This window comes from Plectropomus leopardus, chromosome 2 (genome assembly GCF_026936395.1).
Source record: "Plectropomus leopardus strain MGB_pleo_1.0 chromosome 2, ASM2693639v1, whole genome shotgun sequence".
Taxonomy (NCBI): domain Eukaryota; kingdom Metazoa; phylum Chordata; class Actinopteri; order Perciformes; family Serranidae; genus Plectropomus; species Plectropomus leopardus.
In genome coordinates, this window is record NC_142177.1 from 3,364,430 (window position 1) to 3,386,454 (window position 22,025).

At 38.8% G+C, this 22,025-nt stretch overlaps 2 protein-coding genes across 2 annotated transcripts; both read right to left on the reverse strand.

Moving 5' to 3' along the window:
• Positions 1-1,119: 1,119 nt before the first annotated feature.
• Positions 1,120-8,726, reverse strand: LOC121951235 (acidic mammalian chitinase-like). Its single transcript, XM_088083062.1, has 8 exons — positions 8,595-8,726; positions 7,631-7,796; positions 6,106-6,230; positions 5,878-5,980; positions 5,059-5,241; positions 3,879-3,995; positions 3,657-3,789; positions 1,120-2,800 (listed from the first exon to the last, which is right to left on the reverse strand). The coding sequence occupies exons 2-8, from the start codon at positions 7,784-7,786 to the stop codon at positions 2,382-2,384; spliced, it is 1,236 nt and encodes a 411-aa protein (XP_087939188.1). The 5' UTR covers positions 7,787-7,796; positions 8,595-8,726; the 3' UTR covers positions 1,120-2,381.
• A 5,186-nt stretch (positions 8,727-13,912) lies between these two features.
• On the reverse strand, positions 13,913-18,769 carry LOC121950143 (acidic mammalian chitinase-like). The gene is made up of 12 exons (XM_042496065.2): positions 18,751-18,769; positions 18,574-18,631; positions 18,199-18,225; positions 17,897-18,101; positions 17,263-17,319; positions 16,582-16,747; positions 16,356-16,480; positions 16,138-16,261; positions 15,867-16,049; positions 15,603-15,719; positions 15,385-15,517; positions 13,913-14,368 (listed from the first exon to the last, which is right to left on the reverse strand). Exons 2-12 carry the CDS (start codon positions 18,596-18,598, stop codon positions 14,118-14,120), a joined length of 1,413 nt encoding a protein of 470 aa, XP_042351999.1. The 5' UTR covers positions 18,599-18,631; positions 18,751-18,769; the 3' UTR covers positions 13,913-14,117.
• Positions 18,770-22,025: the final 3,256 nt, after the last annotated feature.

The following is a 22,025-nucleotide window of genomic DNA, read 5'->3' on the forward strand; positions in this document are numbered from 1 at the left end:
AAATACAGAGATACAGATCTCAGGTTTGCTACTCTGAAAAAAAAAATAAAATAAAAACATAATTTTGTTATTCTCTTTCTTCTAATTCATACTCAGTGTAGGCAACGTAAACAACAGAAATCCATTTATATGACAATAAATATGTCTTTGGGTTTGCATGTACGGTATATTTGTATTACTAATTTGTATGACTATGTATTACTATTACTACATTTTTATTGTTAATCCTTAACTTTATATTGACAACATTTTTGCAGTTGTCTTAGTTTACATTGAAGCCCAAAAACCTGTGCACTTTGTTCATTAAATAAATTTTACATTTAAATAATACATGTTGTGGGGCGCCTGGTGGCTCAGTGGATAGAGTGGTGCCCCATGTACAGAGGCTGTGTCCTCGTCGCAGCGACCGTGGGTTTGAGTCCGGCCTCGGCCATTTGCTGCATGTCTTCCCCTCTCTCTCTTCCCCTTTCACACTCACTGTCCTGTCAATTAAAGCCAATAAAAGCCCCCAAAAATAATCTTAAAAAATAAAAATAATATTTGTTGCAGTGCTTTTTGCCTTTTAATAAATGTGCTCCATAAAGTCTGTCTCATCCTCTTATGCTAGGTGTCTTATGGGATATGTATTCTTAAATGTAAAACTAAGCTGAAGATTGTAATACTGAACCACAAATAAAGATATATTGTTATTACACCATATATCTGCACTTTTGTTAGTTTTGTAGATTACATAGCAACACAGAAATATAAAACTGGAAGGTTAGCTACAGTAAAACACTATAAACCTCACATTGTACTGTAGAAATTTGGATAAATTTAACAGTTATATACTGCTTAAGTACATAACTGTAGTGACACCACTGAATATCTGCAGGATGCTGGCAATTACAGCTGCCAGTAGTTTACTATAATCTCACAGGAACATTTTTAATTGTGTACTTTTACTATAAATTATGCACCTCTTTTAATGAAACATTTCGGAGTACATTTTGAGAAAGGTTACGCACTTTGTTAATTGAACAGATTTTATGTTAAAATAATGCTTTTATCTCCTGGTAGATGCTCTTTTATAGCCCCCTTACATCAGCATTTGAATATCAAAATATAGAATAAGATGTGTTTCATAGTAAAAAATGACTTTATTGATGATAAGAACACCATTTACATGATGCACCAGGGGAAAAAAAGGGTAACACAATTTCCTGTTAACTGTCCAACATGGATTCTGTTTTTTGTTTTTTATTATTCTGTTGGCTGGTTGAAAACTATATCAGTATGCAGAGTTAAGAATTGCATTCTGATAAATGTTTCTTTCTTTACAGTTTATGTAACTTCTTATCTGATGCACATAGACTGATATCAGTACAGTTAACACTTTGGGTTCAACAGCAATGTGTTCTAATGTGTTATGTATCTGTACATGTTGAGTGAATCATTGTTCTTCAAATAGGCTCGTTGTCCTTTAAGACAAATATACAACTTTAGAACCAATAGAACCCATTTTCATTACGATATCTTGAGTTGAGCGCTGAAGGGACCACCTTGAAAATGCTTAACGCAGTTGTTAATCCTTTGAAATGAAGCCTAACATGGACCATTATTAAGCTACTTTACTGACAAGCTACGTCCACATGGTTGGTACCAATAGATGCCTCAGCGTGTCTAGTTTCACAAAACACTGCAGGGAATTTAAAAAAAGCAGTGGTTATCAGCTAACTTAATGAAGAATAACAGCAGCCACAAATGTCCTCAAATCTGGAAAACTAAGGTCCCTGAGCTCCTTAGCCTCTGAGCAGAGGACGAGATCAGCCGCCAAAGATGGTAAGTGATTGTTATTGACATACTATGCCATTACAGCCTGTTATCATTCCAAAGCTGTTAAACACTGCTGCTTTGTAGTGCTTTCAGCATAAGATCCCAACACCTTTTGCATCCATGTCCATGGTCCCCAACCCCAATCTTATCCGAACAAACCATGGACTTTCATGTGGGAGTCCAATGTTCGCTTCCTGTCTGAATGTGATAAGGTTTTTTTTGGGGGGGGGGTTCTACACTTTACCATGTGCCTCCTTCCCGTAATGCTAACTATCTGTGCCAACATGTGTGTTTGTTGACGTCCTGGCGTTGGTTGCTATGTGCTGTTGTTGCCTACATAACATAACCACTTGCAGCATAATCCCACCATGTGCTTGTGGTGACATCAAGCGGCATCCCAGAACGTAAATAGCAGAAGCAGAAGGATACATAGAGTGTAATATGTAGACGTGGAGGTCCACTGCAAATCAGCAACATGAGGCGACTTGAAATGAGAACATGTTAGCCCTTGTTATTGTTAAGAAAACACCACCAACATGTATATTTCACTTTGGCAGGAGCTTTATCTAGTCTACACTTAATCTGTCTGAAGCAAAATCACCTGGACTCCACACACTCAACAAAAGGAGCAGAGCTGCTGTTACAAAGCTGACAAGAATTAAATTCTGTGATGGCAGAATTGTCACTGCGCTGCTGTATAGTGTTCCCAGGGTGTGGCACTTTGTGACGTATGTTGTCCTCTGCACACATCTGTAGAAAGTCTTTGGACTATTTGATGTTACATATAATCCGTCAGCTCTGTATTTGCAGAAGCTGCTGGAAGGATACACCACAGTGATGTTGTGAAAGCAGCTGTTGTCCAGTTTGGCTGTGCTGCTGCTGCTGGCTGTGCTGAATGGCTCCTGTGTGGATTTTGTTCCTTCGGAGGAAGAGGAGGAGTTTGTGGGCTTAGGTGCAGCAGGAGATGTTTCCTGTGCTGTCCAGTCTATAAAAAAGACATTGAACAACAGTGTAATAAACAACTACATCTATAATATTTAACACTAAGATTTATTTTAAAGTGAATCCCAACAATTTTAGGCAGGAAATTAAATTTTGGGCATCATGAGCTGTACTGCTCAGCCTGTGAAAAGAGCCTGACTACTTTTTGTTTCACACAGGACATGAACAGCAGTCTCATGGTTGAAAGTCCTGCGTTGGTTTGACCTGTCCACCATCCCAAGCACCTCCTCAGCAACCTTCTTGCTCGACCTATGGAGTCATAACATTAACCACCACCTACTACATGATTTCAGGAAATCAGGGACTTTGTGTGTTCACTACAACAAATGATCTTAATTGACTTTCCGATATCACTGTTTCCATGGTTCAAGCACATCATTTTAACACATTGCATGCCACCTCCACATCATGTGGTGTTATCAGGCCTCCAGACCTGTGTCCGACTGAAAACATGCGGCACATCATAAAGTGCAAAATACAGCAATGGAGAGCAAGTGAGGTCTAGCAAGAATGGGAAAGAATTTAGCTTTCAAAAAATAAATACAATTACAGAGGAAATTAATCTTTAAAGCGGTTTTTCTAATTCTCTTTAAAAATGTGTACATTATTGTATATTTTACAAAGAAAGGAAAAAAGCAACAGAATCTTTGACTGCACAGTCAATCATTATCTTAGAATATTTTCTACCTATAGATTAAAACAGGGTGACACAATGATAAATGTGATAGGACAGAATTAAAAACAAGAACCTACAAGGCACTGTCTCTTGAAATGTTTGGAATGTTTGGATGGAGTTAACATCTCTGGAGTAAAGAAAGTGTAAGATGCTGTTTCCTTACCTTCACTTAGTTTTTGTTTCAGATGTGCTATCAGTGGATATTTGCCCTGCTCACAGAACTGTCCAGAGAAGTCGTCCATATCCAGAGTCCACACAGCAGCTCCTCCTAGCTGCCTGCTCCTCAGATAGTCCACCTGTGAGATGGTCAGAGGTTACACAATAACTCACATGTAGAGAAACTTGTTAAAATATCAAAATATCAAAACAAAGTCATGTCCAGTACCTTAGCGTCATAGCTCCTGTGGTTATCAAAGCCGACCCACTGGTTGCCTTTGACAGCGTACGGAACGTTCTGACCATCGATCCACTGGACTGAGGTGCCTCTCAGGAAGGAGCATGTCTGGTGAAGAAACATTAGAGTATAGAGGTGAAAAGAAAAAGTGCTGGGTTCATGCTAATGAAGCTGGGGTAGTACTAGCAGCATTTGTAGCAAGAACATTTTGAAATTTGAACATTTCTTTTTATCTGCTGTTTTTATAGGCTGTCTGTGTGGGACAATAGTAGTATAGACAACATTGTGAAAGTCTGCGCCAAGATTATCAGAGTTTAGCTGACAGACTTGAGCTCTATCTGGTAAAAAAAAAAATGGGCGGTCCACAAGGCTTAAGCAATCATAAGTTAATCTCATTACGTCCTTTCATATGAATTCTTTTTAATGCTGTTTGACAGTGCTATCTTGCCCCTGCAAGGAAAACAAAAAAAGACACTCAAAATCTTTTATTTTTTTTAAAATTATCTATTTTTCCACCATCAGGCTTTTTACTGCTCCTGAGAGCAGTAATTGATAGTTATATGGGCCAGTATGATATGTATGGCCAGTGAGATTCTTATCCCAAATTACTGACACTGTCAGATATTCATCCCAGACTGTCTTTGATCGCATGAACGTCACAACAGCCATCCTTGCACCTCAAAGATATCGCCACATTTCTTCCATGATGGTCATCTTTCATCGATCAATCGATTATCGATTGTTATCATCCCTAGTTTGAATATTTACTCAAATGTATTCAAATGTTTACTCAGATGAACTGTGGGTGTGACATGTTTGTACTGAGTGTGTTCAAATACAGAAGAGATTTATGTTCAAGAGGCACATGAAGGTTAAATGTGCCCAGAACAAAGGCTGACCACACTATATCAGACATGTTATGAGCCACGGACTTTTAGCCAGAACTGGCCCGGGACTGTTTTTTTTTTGGCCAAATAAAGTCATTTTTGCATATGCATCTGCTAATACGCGTTTTGTTCAGTGTACTTTGGTGGTTCTTTCTGACAATCAACATTCAACAAGGGATGGAGCTTCGAGATTTGAGCGATGTACTGAGCCCAGGTTGGGGAGAAATTTATGATGACATTTTATGAAAATGTACCTATTTTCTGTAGCTATGTGCTCTTGTTACCTCATAGTACGACCACAGGCCAATCTGTTGGGTGTAGGGCCCCGGGTTGGCGGGGATGCTGACCGGGGCTCCCAGGCCTGTTGCTGTGGTGGAGAGTGTGAAGGAACGAGCGTGAGTGGGGAAACCCAGCAACAACTTCCCTGCTGGGGCTCCTTGCTCCATCAGGAACTGCACAACATCATCCTGACAGGAAATAAAGGAAAAGTGAAATTAAATAAAGAAAGTATTTAACGTGGAAGGTGTCACTTGTGTAATGTGAGGATACATTTCTTGAGCAGTGCTTTACGGTCCTCCACACACGGCACGCTTCACAACAACTACCTCACTTCCATAGTCACATTTCACTGAACTAACCAATCAGCAACTAGCAGCACCTGAACAGGTAAACACAAGAGATTCAGCAAGGCAGATTCAGCAGAGTATATTAGCTGCTTGCAAATATTCAAATGTAAATATTTGAATGTGTAAATATAATTCTGTAAACACAGATATGTAAATAGTTAGCTCTGTGCACACTGTAAATACATTTTTAGCAAATTAACTCAAAAATATGAATTTACTTATTTTCTGCAATATGAATTAACTTTACTTTAGAACCTTACACTTGAAACCATCGATTTGACTCATGCAGTTCCCCTCATCTCTATAAAGCTGCAATGCACTTGCAGTTATCAGCGAATCCTACTGAAGTATCAGAATATTTTAAGTATTTTCATTTTTTTACAGCTCAAATAATTAATTGTCTTGACTGATATGAGGCTTACTTAAACCCTAAACTGCCACATGAAAGGCAGCTCTAAAATAAAGATGGGTAATTACCATGTTAGCACTGTTGTCAGAGAAGAGTGGACAGTGGTGGGCTGTCACTCGATCTTGACCACCATTGAGGTCAAAAGTCTTAACACTGATGAAGTCCAGGTACCTGAACACACACAAACACACACAGTTACAATCACTGAATGTAGATAAATGGATAGGATTTAAGTGTGATGCGATTATGTGATGTCAAAAGTATTCAGACTGGAGCTACATGGATCAAAGTCTTACTCTGACATCCCAGAGAGTTCATATCCTGTATCAGTAGAATCTGTTTGTGCTGTCACGGCTGTAGAGAGCATCAGCTGTGTGCTACTACCTCCTTTACTCTCAGCCTCATAGGCCTCTGAAATCTCCTAGAAGACAATGAAAATTAATTTACTCTTCAGTCCAAAATGCACCTTAGAACAACAATTCACAACCAACTGCATATTTTGTACAACTACAAACCATTTTTATTTTTTTCTGAACTTCCAGAGAGCTTAGTATCCAGTTGAGTCCACTTGCCAACATTCAGAGACATGAACTTTGTAAAGAAACCCATACAACAATGACCTGTATCTGTGTGTGTGTGTGTGTGAGTGTGTGAGTGTGTGTGTGTGCCCAAACTAAAAGCAGAGCACAGCTAACATTCTAATATCAGAACCTGCAGTACCTCTAATGGCCACTTGAGGCTGACTCCAAGAATGAGTCAATCCTCATAGACCCCCCCACCCAACTTTACAGCAGAAATAAAAAATTTTTACAGCCTGGTCGAAAAATGGTTTTGGCTGCTGTAGCTAATTTCAACATTCATGTCATGACAACTGTACAGGGGGTGTTTTTTTTTTCTTTATAATAACTAACCAGTTTAAATTTATTTAAAGCTTAAGGTTAGGCCCTACACATAAGAACGCGCCTGAGACAGCTGGGGAACATACATTGATAAAATGCTTCCATGGCAACAACACTGGTTAAGTAACGTAACCATGGTGAAACCACAGATTCACAGAGTATGTGTGGGCGTAACTGTCGCTATTTCAGTGCATGAAAGTTCATTTTAAAATGTTTTGAACGGTCAAAAAAGTGTTATTCAGTGTGGCTGTACTAAAAGACCCTCTTAGGAGTCTGATATTTACTTATTCAAGTATGTCATTTTTGTTTTAATGGTCCTAAGCCTGTTGTATTAACATTAGCATTTTCATTGTTGACCATAGCCGTAAATGCACCATACTAACTAAGCTAGCAGCTAGCTACAAATATGACAAATATGATTACTTCTGGCTCAAAAAAAATTAGAAAGGCGATAGCAAAGATGCCAAACTCAAGGCTTCAAAATGAGACAATATCTACGGCCATTTTTTTGGTCATTCTATGGTACAAACAAGCCAGCAGCCAGAATAAAATGCTGACATAGTATGTTTCTGCAAACTAAACTACCACTAAAATGTCACTATTAGTGATTTGTAAGAAATGCAGAAACACTGGTTAATCCTGCACTGTAACATTACATTTTCAGTTCATTTTCAATTTAAAGTTAAATATCAACAGTTGTCAATTTGACACCCAGGACAGAAAACTTCTGACTACACTTATCTTATGATATTAAATGGCAAAATAACAAAAGGATGAAAGAAAGAAAAAAAAGAATGTTTTGTGTAAATAGGACCAAGTTCAAATGCAAAAGTAGAACAAACCCAAAATTAAGACAACTTTAAAACTGAAAAGGAACTGAACTAAGAGATTTTAAGGGGAAAGCGTCCAGTTTTCAGCGTACCTTGCAGAGCAGAGTGAATCTGTGCTTGTCCTGCAGAGGACCTCCCTCAACTCCAGGGTTCTCCCAGTCCAGATCCAGACCATCAAATCCGTGAGTCCTCAGGAATTTGATGCTAGACTGGATGAAAGTCTGACGGTTGGCTGCAGAGGACACCATGATGGAGAACCTGCAGCAGATGTAGATAATCTTCGCTAAAGAGGCAGTCTGACACCATCAAGTATTGAGAAAGCCCATTAAAACACTTGGATTGAAGCTTACAACAGATATTTTACAATGGAATAATTATATTTTAGTTTGTGCAATATTAAAATGATCATATATAGAAAACATGAGAAGATATACGAGCCAAAAGTAAATTGCTTATGCTGCTTAATAACAGTCAGACATCCCAAAGATATCAAATGTTCAGTGTTAAGAAACATAAAAGAAATAAAAACAAACACACACACACACACACACACACACACACACATACGTGTATGTGTGTGTGTGTATTTGTTTGTTTAATTATTCTAAGAATTTTATTTTATTTTTAAATTTTTGCTCATTTTTGGGCCATTGTCTTGTTCAGTTGCTTGTTTGGAAATCAAAACAATTTGCTTAGGTTTCAAGGGATTTTACAAAACATGCTCCTCCTGATTGTGATGGGATACAAAACCTTACATCTGTGTTACTACTTCTTCTCATACATCTAAATTCTGCTTAAAATTAAATGTAATTCATAAAAGAAGTGTTTAATTTCAAAGACTTCATAAATCTCTGATTGAATTTACATTTTTAAAGTTACCTACACTGACTTAAGAAGGCAATAATCTATCAAAATACTGTACTAGCAGTCACTGTTTACAGCCAAAACAATCCACTTGAGAAAAGTCAAATTAAAAAGTTTCTCTTTAGCCATTCTGGCTTCCTGTCAGTAGATGGTGGAGTTTGATAATCAGATAACAAATGGGAATCAACTCACTGAGATCCATGGTTCTCCTTTCTGACTGAGAGTAAAGTCTTCAACCTGGGGTTCCTGTTCAGGTACACACAAAATCACACACAAACACACACACATACACACAAAAAATTACCATCTGAAGACTGAACAGACATAACATTTCAAAATCCCAATTTACATTGTCGGTAAACATGAACTAGTTATTACCTGTTCTTGAGCTCAGTGAATGATTTATAGAGGCTTCTCTCCTTCCACTCATACTCGGTGATCTCATTGGCATGGTTGATGATGGCGAAGGCATAAACCAGGTGTGTACAGAGGAATGGGTCTATATTTTCTGGCAGGAATTTCCCCACACCAGTCCTGTAACGCGACCAGTTAGTAAAATAGCATACCAGTTTGGCTGTGGTTCCTGGATCAAAACAAAAAAACAACAAAAAACAAAAAAAAATAGCATTGCATTCATAACATAGATTTGATTGAAGCATTCTCTTTCCTTAAAATGTGTGGCTTACCATTCTGAATGAAGAGCTGCAGACCCACTGCAAGAGGCAAAACTCACGTTATTACACTTTAATGATCTGCCATGTTTAGCAAAAACTAATACAGTAAAATTAGAGAAAATTTATAAAAAACATTTGGAATTTCTTACCAATTATACTCGCTATTCCTGTGTTCATCTCAGCTGTCTGTACTCTCTTCCCAGTGGGAGTCTCCCATTGTGTGGAACCTCAAACTGCAGGACAGAGACAGAGACAGAGAGTTAGAAAATGTATACTCTGTGTAACATCAATCCAGTCTCACATCTCATATTACTATGAGTCACATGGCACGTTACTTAAGCGCTAAATATCTTAACCTAACACAGCTTAAAGTAGATCCATGACTTCAACTATGGGTATAATTTCTGAAGGATTTGCCAAAGTTTGTCTATTTTTATGAAAAATTAATAAATAAATACAAGAGGCCTTTTGTTGTAGTCCGGCAACCCACTGATTCAGTGAGCTTTAGTGTGGCATTACATAGTGCTGTCCATTTGGAGCATGGATGTATAAAGAGAACTGAATAAGTTGACTGACAGAAGTCTACTGCACCTGCAATTGAAAACAGCACCAATCAACAATTTTTGGGGGGACTTTTATTGCCTTTAATTGACAGGACAGTGTGAGCGTGAAAGGGGGAGAGAGAGAGGGGGATGCATGCAGCAAAGGGGCGAGGCCAGACTCAAACCCGTTGCCGCTGTGGTGAGGACACAGCTTCTGTACATGGGGCGCCGCTCTAGCCACTGAGCCACCAGGCGCCACAGCCCTGTTCATTCCTATAAAAGTTGCTCAGTGGCACGTGTATCCAGAAACATTCAGCTGCCGTGTATAAAATTACCTGTATGATCGGTGCTGCTTCCCTTTGCAGGTACAATCGACTTCTGCCAGCCTAGCTGGTTACTTCTGGTTTAGCACTCCGCTAACTTGAATGGGGATAATAATGGGGACATTTTAAGGTACATCCTCACCATGTTTCTTTTCCTAAAGTGACTTTACTTGCTCTTTAATTTCACGTTGATTATGCAGCTTTTCATCAGTCGTAACGTCAAATGCAGGGTGCTATTTGTAGGATGTCATCAGAACTATGGAAAGACCAGAACGTGGGCAAAATATTTCTACCACTTCACTATTGGAACTGGATGCTGGTACTAGAGGTAATCACCGAATTAGCAATGCTGGTGATACACTGTTTAGTGAATGAAGAGTAGCAAAAGTAAATAGGCCAACATGCCAATAGGTTAAATGATTAACTCTTACAGCTGATGTTTTTACTCCCATAACAGGATGGACTGGATTAGGACACTGATATTCTTTCACAATTTAGAGCGACCCACTTATTTTCACCTAAAGCATTTTTGACAGGAAACTTGTATTTGAAACTCAACGCCAGATCCTCCCTGCATCTCTTAAAATAATGTAATGATGATATGTTGTTGCGGACAGTGCTTGACAGACGCAGACTGGCAGGACAAAGGACATGTCATTTTGACGTGATGAGCTTTTACCTCAAGGCTAAGGTTTCTGGAAGAGCAGGGTGGAGGATGCACAGACAGAGTTGTAGTTCCATCTGGTACTTTGTTGATATCAGTGTTTTGAATAAAAAAGCTGGAGTTTGAAATTTGAATGAAACTTTCACTGTATTGTACTTTTCTGGCCCTGCTTCCTTTATAAGTACATGGAAAGCACGATTTAAATCTAATGTGATGATGTAATCTGAGGAGCTCAGTCAGAATGTATTTGAGTGACACCCGAGAAGCTGCAGTCTTGGATTCAGCTTTCTCTTAAAAAGAGAGTTTTTTTTCTAAAGATTACTTTTTGGGGCTTTTATTGGGTTTAAGTGTGAAAGGGGGAGAGAGAGAGGGGGTGACAAAAATGTCCATTTGCACTCAATAATGAACTGATCTGGTGGTCAAAAAGCAATGCAAAGAGGTAACGTGACGACCTGGGACGGGAATGTATTGAAATTTATCACAATCACACTGCAGCGTAAGTGCAGACTAATGTGAAAAGCGTCACTTTGAGTTGAGACTGTTCTCTGAGAAGGAGTAAGCAGAGCCATGTTTTGAGAGTACAGGATTTGGTTTTTAGTTCAGCTCTTTTAAATACTCACTCCCTTGCTATGTAAAGTTGCTGGAACCAGATGAAACAAGGTCCTCTAAAGCAGATGGCAGACAGAGATTCCACACTCAAGCTTGCACAAAAAGCATGCAATTATCTTTGTGGTCAGTGATTAAGTGACCCTTGTTAAGCCAGTGATTAATTATGGCGATAACACTTATCAACAACAGTGACGTCTTTGTTATCTGTAGGCTATGGCCTGTTTACCGGACAAAGTCTGTTTAATTGCATTGGCACTGTAAATAAGTATGTAAGGTTCCCTCACTGCTCTTTACCAAATTCTCTTTATCCTGGACTGAAACCAAAAGAAGTGAATGAAAGTGAATACTGAATAGGCTGGTGTAAACCCTAATTTTTATGATGGCATGTTCTTTGTTGTATTTGTTATGCTATATATCAAGTTATATCCTCTTTGTTTAAACCCCGCAGGGTTGCATCTGGTGGTGCATCAATTCGGCACTTTGTATTATATCTGAGAGGGGTAGCATTACAGGGCGAAGCAAAAACATAGGGTTGAGATAATTCCTGTCACGAATCATAACAAAAACTAGAGCAGTATCAGTATCAGGCTTATAATGTTGTCTCGAATCTTTGAATCATCTTTGGTGCTGTGATTTCACACCACTGGTTTGATAAAACAACCGACCTAACAATTAGCAAAGCACCGCTGAGTTCTCTAAAGGTGACTGATAAGAACTTCCAACTTCCATTGACTATTTATCAGTAATTAAAGTCTGTCATGATATGCATACTGTAAATAGAGTGTTTTTTTTTCTGTCATGGAACCTCTGGACTTTGGGCACTAAAACCTAGGACTTCACTCCTTCACTCCTAGGAATCTCACGGTTTATATAAACTGGTTGAAATTCAAATATTTTCCTAAGTACTAGAAGATCCAATCATCACTAGAGCACGTCATGCAAGAGGCACAAAAAATGGAATAGTCGGAGTTATCATAGTGACATTTTAAGTATGTTGACTGATTAATGTCAGTCCAAGCATTGTCATGCATTAGGTTACACGCAGGAAAACATTCCACCTTACAAGCAGCTTTTGAGCAGAGCAGCACAGTTAATTATTATTATTATTATTTGCAGTCTATAGCTCCTAACTGTTACCTAGTAAAGATAAAAAAGGCAACAAAACAGCCTTTTATTTTATAGTTATAGTTGACTAATGTATATAAACTTTTCACTGTACTAATAGTGGTGTAAGTGCACGGTAGTCCTTGACAAGCAAGAGTGTTGATTTTCTCTTGACCAATCAAGGAACTGTTCCTAGCTCCACCTTTTACTATCACACCAGTGTGCTTGGTATCTCAACAGAAGGGGAACAAAAATGGAACTGTTGGAACTATCTCCTTAGGAAAACGTACAGGTTGTAAGCTCAACCGTAAGTCATCACAACATGAACAGTTGACAGTGAACCGTGTTTTTAGTCCAGTTAATGTTTTCACCATTTTATGTCATGTTATGTTTTGTTATCATTTATTTGGAAAGGTGGTCCTCTGGAATTTTTCAACAATCAGAAATGGGCCTAAAGTTAGACAAGATTTGGGAAATGCTGCACCTACATGTATGCACATCCATATCTCAACAAAGTAAACACAGAAGTACAACTTTACTCAGGACACCTTTTCACTGCAGTATCTTGACAAAACTAACTAATAATAGTTGTTTGCTGATACGTCAATACTTTAAATGCTGTATACTGCTCCTTTGACTTCATACAGTATTCATACAAAGTTTCTGCACAGCTGTTTGTGACATTTAAGTTAATTATGATTGTTAGATATATTCATATATAGAAATATGTATACACACTCAGTAAGGTAAGATTTTGAAAAAAAGATGGTTTTGGTATTGATACAAAAAGTAGGATATGCCTACTCATTAGTGCTGAAAATCATACCCAGCTCTACAGTTATACTGTGTGGTAATATATATAAATATATATATATATCCTTCATTTAACTAGGTAAAAGACTCAGGTCAGGTAGGTTTGTGGAGCAGAGTATGGAGAAAGTGAATCCGTAGAAATGAAATGAAGAGCCAGCACTCAATTTGTATTAAGTACTTCAATGCTTTTGTTTGCAATCTGCAATCTATGTCTTCTTTCACAACAACGCTAATAGAACTAGTGGACTGAAAGCTTAATCTGTCCCAAAAACAAATGCCATATTGCTCCAAAGGACTATTTCTCCAAAAACACCAAACAGAAACACATGGCTACTTAATAGGCAGAATGACATATTTGGACCTTCCTACTATGGTGATCATTCTGGAGGTGAAACTTGCACCATGAAGTCATTTATTATTTCCATAAAAGTACCTTTTTTTGCAAACGTGACATTTTGTTTTTCTTTGAATGAGAGGTATTTCAAGGCAGATGGCTGCTCATGCTGATTCAGATATGATCAGATATGGAACACTTCAAACATGAATGTGAGCAGTCCAGACAGAAAGATCAGACATGGGACAGTTATTGGAACTGAGCATTAAGCTCTGTAGTGTAAATGTAGCCTCACTAAGGCCTGGTCTTGTTTTCATTAAAGGCAGTGGTGACAGGAAAACTGTACATGTGTCACTATTACTGCGAAAAAATATTCTACTCACGCCCTTCAGCCTTTCACATATAAGACCATACATAGCTTGAAATGACCAGCCAGTGCTCAACAACTTGTACTAAAGTACTTCAATGCTTTTATTTGCAATCTGTGATCTATGTTACATATTTCACAAGAACATACATTGTTTTTATACAAGACTTACATTAAACTCATTTAGGTACGTGATTGTATAGCTTACAGAGGACAAAGAGAACTTTAACAATCTGCTTAATGGTTGACTTTTGCATTAGCTGTCACATTGTCTCAACTCATGGCTCAGGGCCAGACGCAGCACTTGCAGCTGTCATCGAAGATGGATCCAGCTCCACAATGGTTCACGTGGGTGATACCACCAGCACACATGTAGAAGCTGTTCTTGTCATCTGGGTTGGCGTACAGGCCGTCAGGTTTGCCATTGCAGAAGCCAGATCCCGGGACGTGGGTGGTGGTGGTGGTAGTGGTGATTGGAGGGGGGGTGGTGCTAGGACCAGGTTTGGGTGTGGTGGTAGGTGGTATTGGGGGTATATCTGAAAGGCAGAAAGAGAAGAATAGGTTCAAAGAAAAATGTTTGTTTTGACTATGGTTTTAATGTGACGGACAACACTGTATGTTACTTTATTACTCTAATAAATATTGAGAGGGAGGCATATTCTCAAGCTGTAAACACAGTAGGACTGCAGCGTTGTGGTGCATCATTGGAAGACCACATGCAGTCATTACTATTTTTCATAAAAGATCTGTTCTTCGACCTATGCATTAGCTTAAAATAATATGTGACAACCGAACCTTAGGAGCCGATCTCCAGAGCTATGGCTCGGCAGGCAATATGTTTTCTTGTCATTGTCTATTATGATGGGACTGCGGGTCGTATAGCTTGGGATCCTAGACCTCAGGAACTAGTCTATCCTTATACATACTTCGACACACATGAAGACAACAACATCAACATACTTTACTTTCTACATCCATGGTGAGGAGAGGGGTTGAGCAAAAAAAGAAGACTTGCCACAGGAGTTGCTATGGAGTATGTACAAGCAGGGACCAAGTGAGGGAAAATGCATTTAATTCAGAAAGCAATGAAGAAGGAATTAGTACAGTGGTGTTAACTGTTGTGGGCCAGCGCATCAGTGAGTGCCGTAACACATCGTGCCACTAGTGCTGTGGGTTCATACATAGAAAATAATTAGGGTGATTGATTTGAAGCCCCGTTCAGTGCTGGTGGGTACTGACACTCAAGAAAAGGTATAACAAACAAAGTATCTGTCTAAACACGCATGTTAGCAATTATCTATATGAATGTACTGTAGAGATACCTGGTGTCTAAGTCAGTAACAAAAATATCTGATGTCGATTTAAATAAGACTTTAATCATGAGCAGATCAGAATAAACTCAGCCAGAATGTTCAAAATGGTAGCCAAAGAGAATTAGTCCAGATGGGATACAATGAGGAGTAATAATGATCAATCACCAGGCCACTAAAGATGGCAGAAATTACTGTCTGTCCTGACCATAGTCTAACAACATCTGCATAAAATCCCTTACCAATATCAAGAAGTTTGCGGAGATGAGCCAGCAGAGGGTGTTTGCCCTCTCCACAGAATCGTCCTGCAAAGTCATCCAAATCCAGTGCCCACACAAAGGCACCACCAAACTTCTGCTCCTGCAGATAGCTCACCTATTGAGGCAAAAACAAAATTGATGTAAATATTTTGGATATGCTGTAAATTAGTTAAAAATTACAAAGCTGATATGCCATCTACCTTGATCTCATAGCTCTCCCTGGTGTCAAATCCCACCCACTCATTGTTCTTGGTGGCATACGGAACCATCTGGTCCTCAATCCACTGAAGTTTGGTGCCCTTCAGGAAGCCACAGATCTAGACCAGAGACATTACAAGGTTGGTGTACCTTTACAATTAATACGTACTTTGTGTGATCACACAGGCCATTAAATATAAATCTAACTGATATATACTGTACATCACACTGCAATAGTTTTACACCTTGTCCTGTCTAAACTGTACCTCATAGTAGGACCAGAATCCAGCTTCACGTGTGAATGGTCCAGCTGATGCAGGGCCACTAGCTGGGGCTCCAACGCCAGTGTTTGATGATGTCAGACGGAAGGTACGGCCATAAGCGGCAAATCCCATCCTCAGCTTCTCCACTGGGGTGCCGTTGTCTCTCCAGTATTTCATGGCAAAGTCCTACAAATATTGATGAAAGAGGTCAAGTAATAGTCTTGAAAAAGGTATCCTTGTAATTCATTTTCTTCAGTTTCTGATGTCCACTTACAGTGTTAAAGTAGATGAGGTCACCAAAGTCCTGGGATCCACGGAACAGTGGGCTGTTGTGTCCAGTGAACTGCTCCCAAGTTCCATGGAAGTCGTATGTCATCACATTGATGAAATCCAGTTCCCTGGGGATAGAGGGTAAAGAAATAGTCATTGAAAAATCCTTTGTAAAACTCCTGGTTTCTTCTCTCAATGGGGTATTCATGACAAAACACTCACTTGGCAATCTCAGCAATTTCATATCCACCATCGATGGTTCCCTTTCCAGCGGACACTGCAGCAGTCAGCATGAGCTGAGTTTTGCTGGTGGACCTAGACTCAGCTGCGTAGGCTTGAACAAGTTCCTGCAAATAAAGACCAGCCGGGAGGTAAGAAAGAATTCAGTTTTTATGTAAACCATAGAACAGTAGCTGTGGGGACTTAAACAAAAGAATTCTGCACCCACCCTGCAGAGCAGAGTAAACCTCTTTTTGTCCTCTGGAGGACTTCCACGAGCACCAGGGTACTCCCAGTCCAGATCCAGACCATCAAATCCATGAGTTCTCAGGAATTTGATGGTAGACTGGATGAATTTCTGTCGATTGGCTGGAGTGGACACCATGATGGAGAACCTGCAGGGATGATTGTGCTCTGTTATCATATTTGGTACCATCCAAAAACCTTTTCAGCAAAGTCACCAAACAGCGTTTCACCTTTAGCAGCCCTTAGCTTTTGAGAAACACCTTACCCCAGTTTGAAAGGCATGACTGATTAATTTATGAATGATTTTCATTGGAAAAGTGTTTTATAATTACTACATTAAATTTTTACATATGAGCTTCGTCTCTAGCAAACCACACTGGTTAGCGTTCTAAACATACAGTAAACTAGTATTACAAGTGGCTAAAAACTGTATGTTAACGATAACATCAACTTAATCTGCTGGACAGTTAGCAAGCAAACAAAAACAATAGCTATGTATATTCATACAAACTATATTTTGCCTATATTTTGTCACAAGACTTCATTGGACTTTAAACATGTTTTAAGGATATAGTGGTTATGGCATTTGTAACATAACTTCAAGCACTCTGTATTTCTGTTTAAATGTGTAAAACATTGTGTTTATAGTTTCAATGTTACTTACTGTTGTGAACCAAAGTTCCATCCACCAACAGCCAGTAGAGTCTTCAGTTCAGGATTTCTGTAAACAGTACAGTTGGTTGGTGAAGAATTTTCCCCCTTTTAAGTTGCGTCTTCAGGGAGGGGATTTCTCGGTAAATGACTGTTATTGCCATCTTATGCTATTGTAATTGTTTATAAGGCACTGCCAATGCGCATGTTACATGTCAAACTAGAGGCCAAAGCTGTTGTAATAGATTTCATCATACGTCTTTGCAATACCAGCATGCTGTTTAAAATCTCACAGTGGAGCAGCATAATGTCACCAGTTTTTGGTTCTTTGTAAAAATGCAAAGGTGGTATAAAGAAAGGACTTCCTAGTGTCTTTATATTACTCTCTGCATAAAAAGCAATATTAGAACATTTCCACCGCACTTTATCCAAGCTTGTAACAGGTTCTAAAATAATGTTATATCAGGCTCAAGTGGATCATTCACACTTTAAAGTCCAGGACATCTCTGTGTTGGAGTCATTGTTTCAGCAAGCATTACCCTTCTGAGAGCTTCTTGTCCAAGGCACTGAACTTCTGAAAGCTCCAGAGGTACTGCAGCTTAGCCTGACTTCTGACCTCTCCTGGATTTGATACAAGGGCCACTTACTTGGTCTTCAGGGCATTGAAGGACTTATAGAGGACATCATCATTCCACTCATAGGTAACCAGCTCGTTGTTACTGTTGATGATGGAGAAGGCGTAAATTAGGGTGGTGCACAGGAAGGGGTCCACATCTTGTGGCATGTACTTCCCCTCGCCAGGTCTGTACTGGGACCAGTTGGTGAAGTAACACACCATCTTGGTGGCAGATCCTGTGTTGGAGTAAAGGAACATTAAAGAATCAAAGATTCCACTAATTTCATATCACTGAAAATCCAATACTAGTTCATCAAAAGTACTCCGACTTACCCAGCTGGCATATCACCAGACACAAGCCTGAGGAAGATTAAAAAAAAAAAAAAAAAAACAGTTACAGAATCCAAAGCACTCTCAAAATAGTAAAGATTTGTTATGTCAAGTTAACCCTTTTTTGAATAATAAAGCCCAAATTCACAAATTTGCCTCAAGGGTTTTATCTTTGCAGCATATACACCATCTGTCCTTAGACCCTTGATTTACTTAAGGTGATAAGATTCAGGACAGACATGCAACAAGTGAAATGAGTACAAAAGAGACCAACATAGCAAAATTACAGTACGAACAATCAAGGTGACAAAATGATAGATATTACAGTCTGTCAGTAAAGATAAATACATGCATACAGCACCAAATGAAGACATATACCTGCTAGAATTGTAAGTCTGGTCATCTTGAATTCACTTCTCACAACGTCACTGGATAACTGCAGGACAAAAAGTGAACCAGAGTCAGTGAGTGAAGCAACAACAAAAGCCACTATTCTCAACATAATAACAATTATAAATCATAACTTAGAGGAAGTCTTTTCCCCTGTACACTCACCTTAGGACTTGATGAGAGACCCAAACACCAGCAGCAAAGTTTGGCCTTTTATACAGTTAGTTGCACTCAGAGAAAAGAGGAGGTGTAGTGGCCTCTGATAAATTCAAGTAATAAATGTTATGGTTATTAAAAACATATTTTGATAAGATCCTATAATGTCTGATCCATAGGCTTTGTAGACAATAATTTACTCAGTTCAGCCATCTGTTTACAGCATGCACTCAACACATGATCAGGTTGATGTTTAGGTCAATGAATAGATAACATATTATCATATTTATTATCAGCCAAAGGACATAGTCTTCATATTTAACCTTTGTTTGGATAAGGGTCGTTTTGTAACTTTCGTCATGGTGACTGGACAAGAAATTAAAATATCACTTTTAAATGTATTAATTAGATACAATTAATTGAAAAAAAATCATCGTTAAATACAAAAATAATAGTTTATATACCCTGTAAAATTCAAACATTAGCTGGCTCCACCCCCTTTTTGGGGTAATTTTGGTAAAATTAAATTCCTGGCATTGATTTTCACTTTTGCTCTGACAAAACCTGTAACTTCATTTAATCACATTGTGTTATAGTGCATGGTGGTCACAATCCATATATTCATCTATCAAAATAAAATCTTACATAATCATTCTTTTTTATTATATGCCATGTGATATTATATAATCAATCTTTTTGTTATACTCCACACAACATTTTATATAATAATTATTTTCACACATGATCTTATGTAATCATTCTTTCAATAATAATCACATGTTCTATTCTGTATTTGTGGAAATTGTCAGAGAAATAGATATAACCTGAACTTTCTGTTCTGCTTCTGTCTTAGCAAGTCTTTGCATTTCCACATAATGGGCACACAGGTCATTGATGAAGGCCAGACAGACTGAGAGCACAAGGTTTGGGGTTTTTTTGTTTTGTGATAGCCATTCTGTAGGCAGTTTTTCTTTTCCAGGCCTCCTCCCGTAATGGCTGGGGATTAATCCCGATTAGGTCTTGATGTAGAAGCTTAGATACTAGGGACCTTTTGGCATTCCTACTGGTTCTACAAGGAGCAGAGGGGTAGCAGGAGTGACCATCAAGTCTACATGTGTTTAGTTGACTTGGAGAGACCATATGACCGCATGACCGCAAGTCCTGTAGGGGGTTCTGTGGGAATACAGGGTTCTGGGGTCACTGCTCCAAGTCATCTGATCCTTGTATAAGCAAACTAAGAGCTGTGTGAGCATACTCAGCACAAAGTTAAATACGTTTCCAGTGGGTGTTGGCCTCAGCCAGGATTGTCCCTTGACACAGATTCTGTTTGTGATATCCATGGACGGGATTTCAAGGTGAAGCCGGGGTGAGGAAGGAGTCTGGTCTGAGGCGCTTTGAATCGCATCTCTGCCCTTTGCAGACGATGTGGTTCTGTGGACTTTGTCATATTGTGACATCCAGCATTCACTGGGAAAATGATATGAGGCAAAAATTAGTAGGAGAAAAACAAACAAACAAACCAAAAAACAACAATAATCAAACAAATGAATATGTATCTAAGTGACAAGAGACAGAGAGAAATAAAAAATAATAAGATAAAAAAAAGCATATGTATATATTTTCATTTTTGATTGGTTACTAGTAAAAGAAAAACAACATGAGAGTGGATATAGGACGTTATTGTCAGATAAGTAAGTCTTGTTTGCTAAAATAGAATAAAAAGGAAAGACAAAAAACAAGAAGAGAAAAAAGTGACAGTGAAATTAATAAGTGGAAGAAAAAAAGGGGAGGCGGAGTGTGTATGCAGGAGTGTGTGTGTGCGCGTGTGTATGTGTGTATTTGTGTGTGTGTGTGAGTGTTCAGGTAAATATGTATATGGTCTGAGTGAAATGAGAATATAAAGTAAGTGCTAAGATGATTGTGTTGAGTTGATTTATGTGCTTTGGAACATATGGTGGATTGGAAATCAGGCAACAGTAGTGGTTAGTTTGTTGATGGCTGTGGACCAGGATTTGTGGAAGTCAGATATTTTTTTGATGAGTGGGGCTGTCATTTCCATGGATATGTGATCTATTAAGTTTTTCCAGTGTGTGACTGTAAGGTGAATTTTTTAGATTTCCAGTTTAGTAGTATTGTTTTCTTGGTGATAGTTGGGGCGGTGAGGAGTAAGCTTGATGTATGGTGATTTAGATTTAATGCTGATATGTCTCCTAATATGCAGATCTGGGGTGCAAGGGGATGTGGCAGTCCAGCATGTGAGTGAGGTGTTCTGTGACTTTGATCCAAAATTGCCTTACTAGTGCACAGTGCCAGAGAGCATGCATGGGATTGTCTATGGTGTTTAGTGAACAGTGTGTGCATTTTTCAGTTTTTCAGAGTCAGTAAAACCCATTCTGTGTAATTTTTCACCCGTGTAGTGTACTCGATGAATAATTTTGTACTGTATAAGTTGGAGGTTGGAGATTTTACCGTTGATGAAGATGTTTTTACAGATTTGGGTCCAGAAGTCGGCACTGGTACTTATGGATAGGTCAAGTTCCTATTTAGAGACAGGGAGGGAGATGGAGGTATTTAAACTGCTGAGGAAGGTGTAAATTCTTGATAATAATTCTTTGGAGCCTGTAATTTTTAAAAATGTCTCTATTGGCGTGGACTGCATTTGGTTGTTGAGAATATTATTACGTTTTGAGGTGAAAACAAATATTAATAGCATGTATTGTAAGAAGTGGTTATTCCCAATGCCAAACTGACATTTTTACAGTGGAAATTCTTTCAGAGAGTGAAATGGGTAGGTTGGTCCAGCGGTTGAGGTCATCTTGAATTGATTTGAGTAATGGTGTAAAGTTAAGGGTGAACAGCTCTGACAGCTTGGCAGAAATATTTATACCTGGATACCTGATATTACCTGTGGGAATGTGATGACTGGACAGCCACATCCCATCTGTCAGTGGTGAGTGGTAGGATGGTTGATTTTGACCAGTTAACTGAGTAATTGGAGAGCTCTGAGTATGATCTGATAACTGCAAGACATTCATGTAAGGATGGATGGGAGTCCTGGGGAAGGAGTAACACATCATCAGCATAAAGAAAGACTTTTTGTTCTGTGGTGGAAGTGTTTTTGCCTTTGATTTTTTTTATTTTGTGTTATAGCAGCTGGAAGCGGTTCAATGAATATAGCAAAACATGATGAATAGAGAGTACATCCTTGCCTAGTGCCATTGTGCATACTGAAACTGTGTGATATTAATCCACTAGTGGTGACAGTGGCTGTAGGCGATGTGTAT

Excerpts from the sequence above, each read along its gene's own strand:
- LOC121951235 (XM_088083062.1), bottom strand. The coding sequence starts at position 7,786 with ATGGTGTCCTCTGCAGCCAACCGTCAGACTTTCATCCAGTCTAGCATC. Across the intron at positions 6,231-7,630 it reads GATTCACTCTGCTCTGCAAG|GAGATTTCAGAGGCCTATGA; the intron begins GTACGCTGAAAA and ends ATTGTCTTCTAG. Across the intron at positions 3,996-5,058 it reads GCCTGTGGTCGTACTATGAG|ACATGCTCCTTCCTGAGAGG; the intron begins GTAACAAGAGCA and ends TTTCTTCACCAG.
- LOC121950143 (XM_042496065.2), bottom strand. The coding sequence starts at position 18,598 with ATGACCAGACTTACAATTCTAGCAG. Across the intron at positions 16,748-17,262 it reads TGGAACTTTGGTTCACAACA|GTTCTCCATCATGGTGTCCA; the intron begins GTAAGTAACATT and ends TCATCCCTGCAG. Across the intron at positions 14,369-15,384 it reads CCGCAAACTTCTTGATATTG|ATATACCCCCAATACCACCT; the intron begins GTAAGGGATTTT and ends TCTGCCTTTCAG.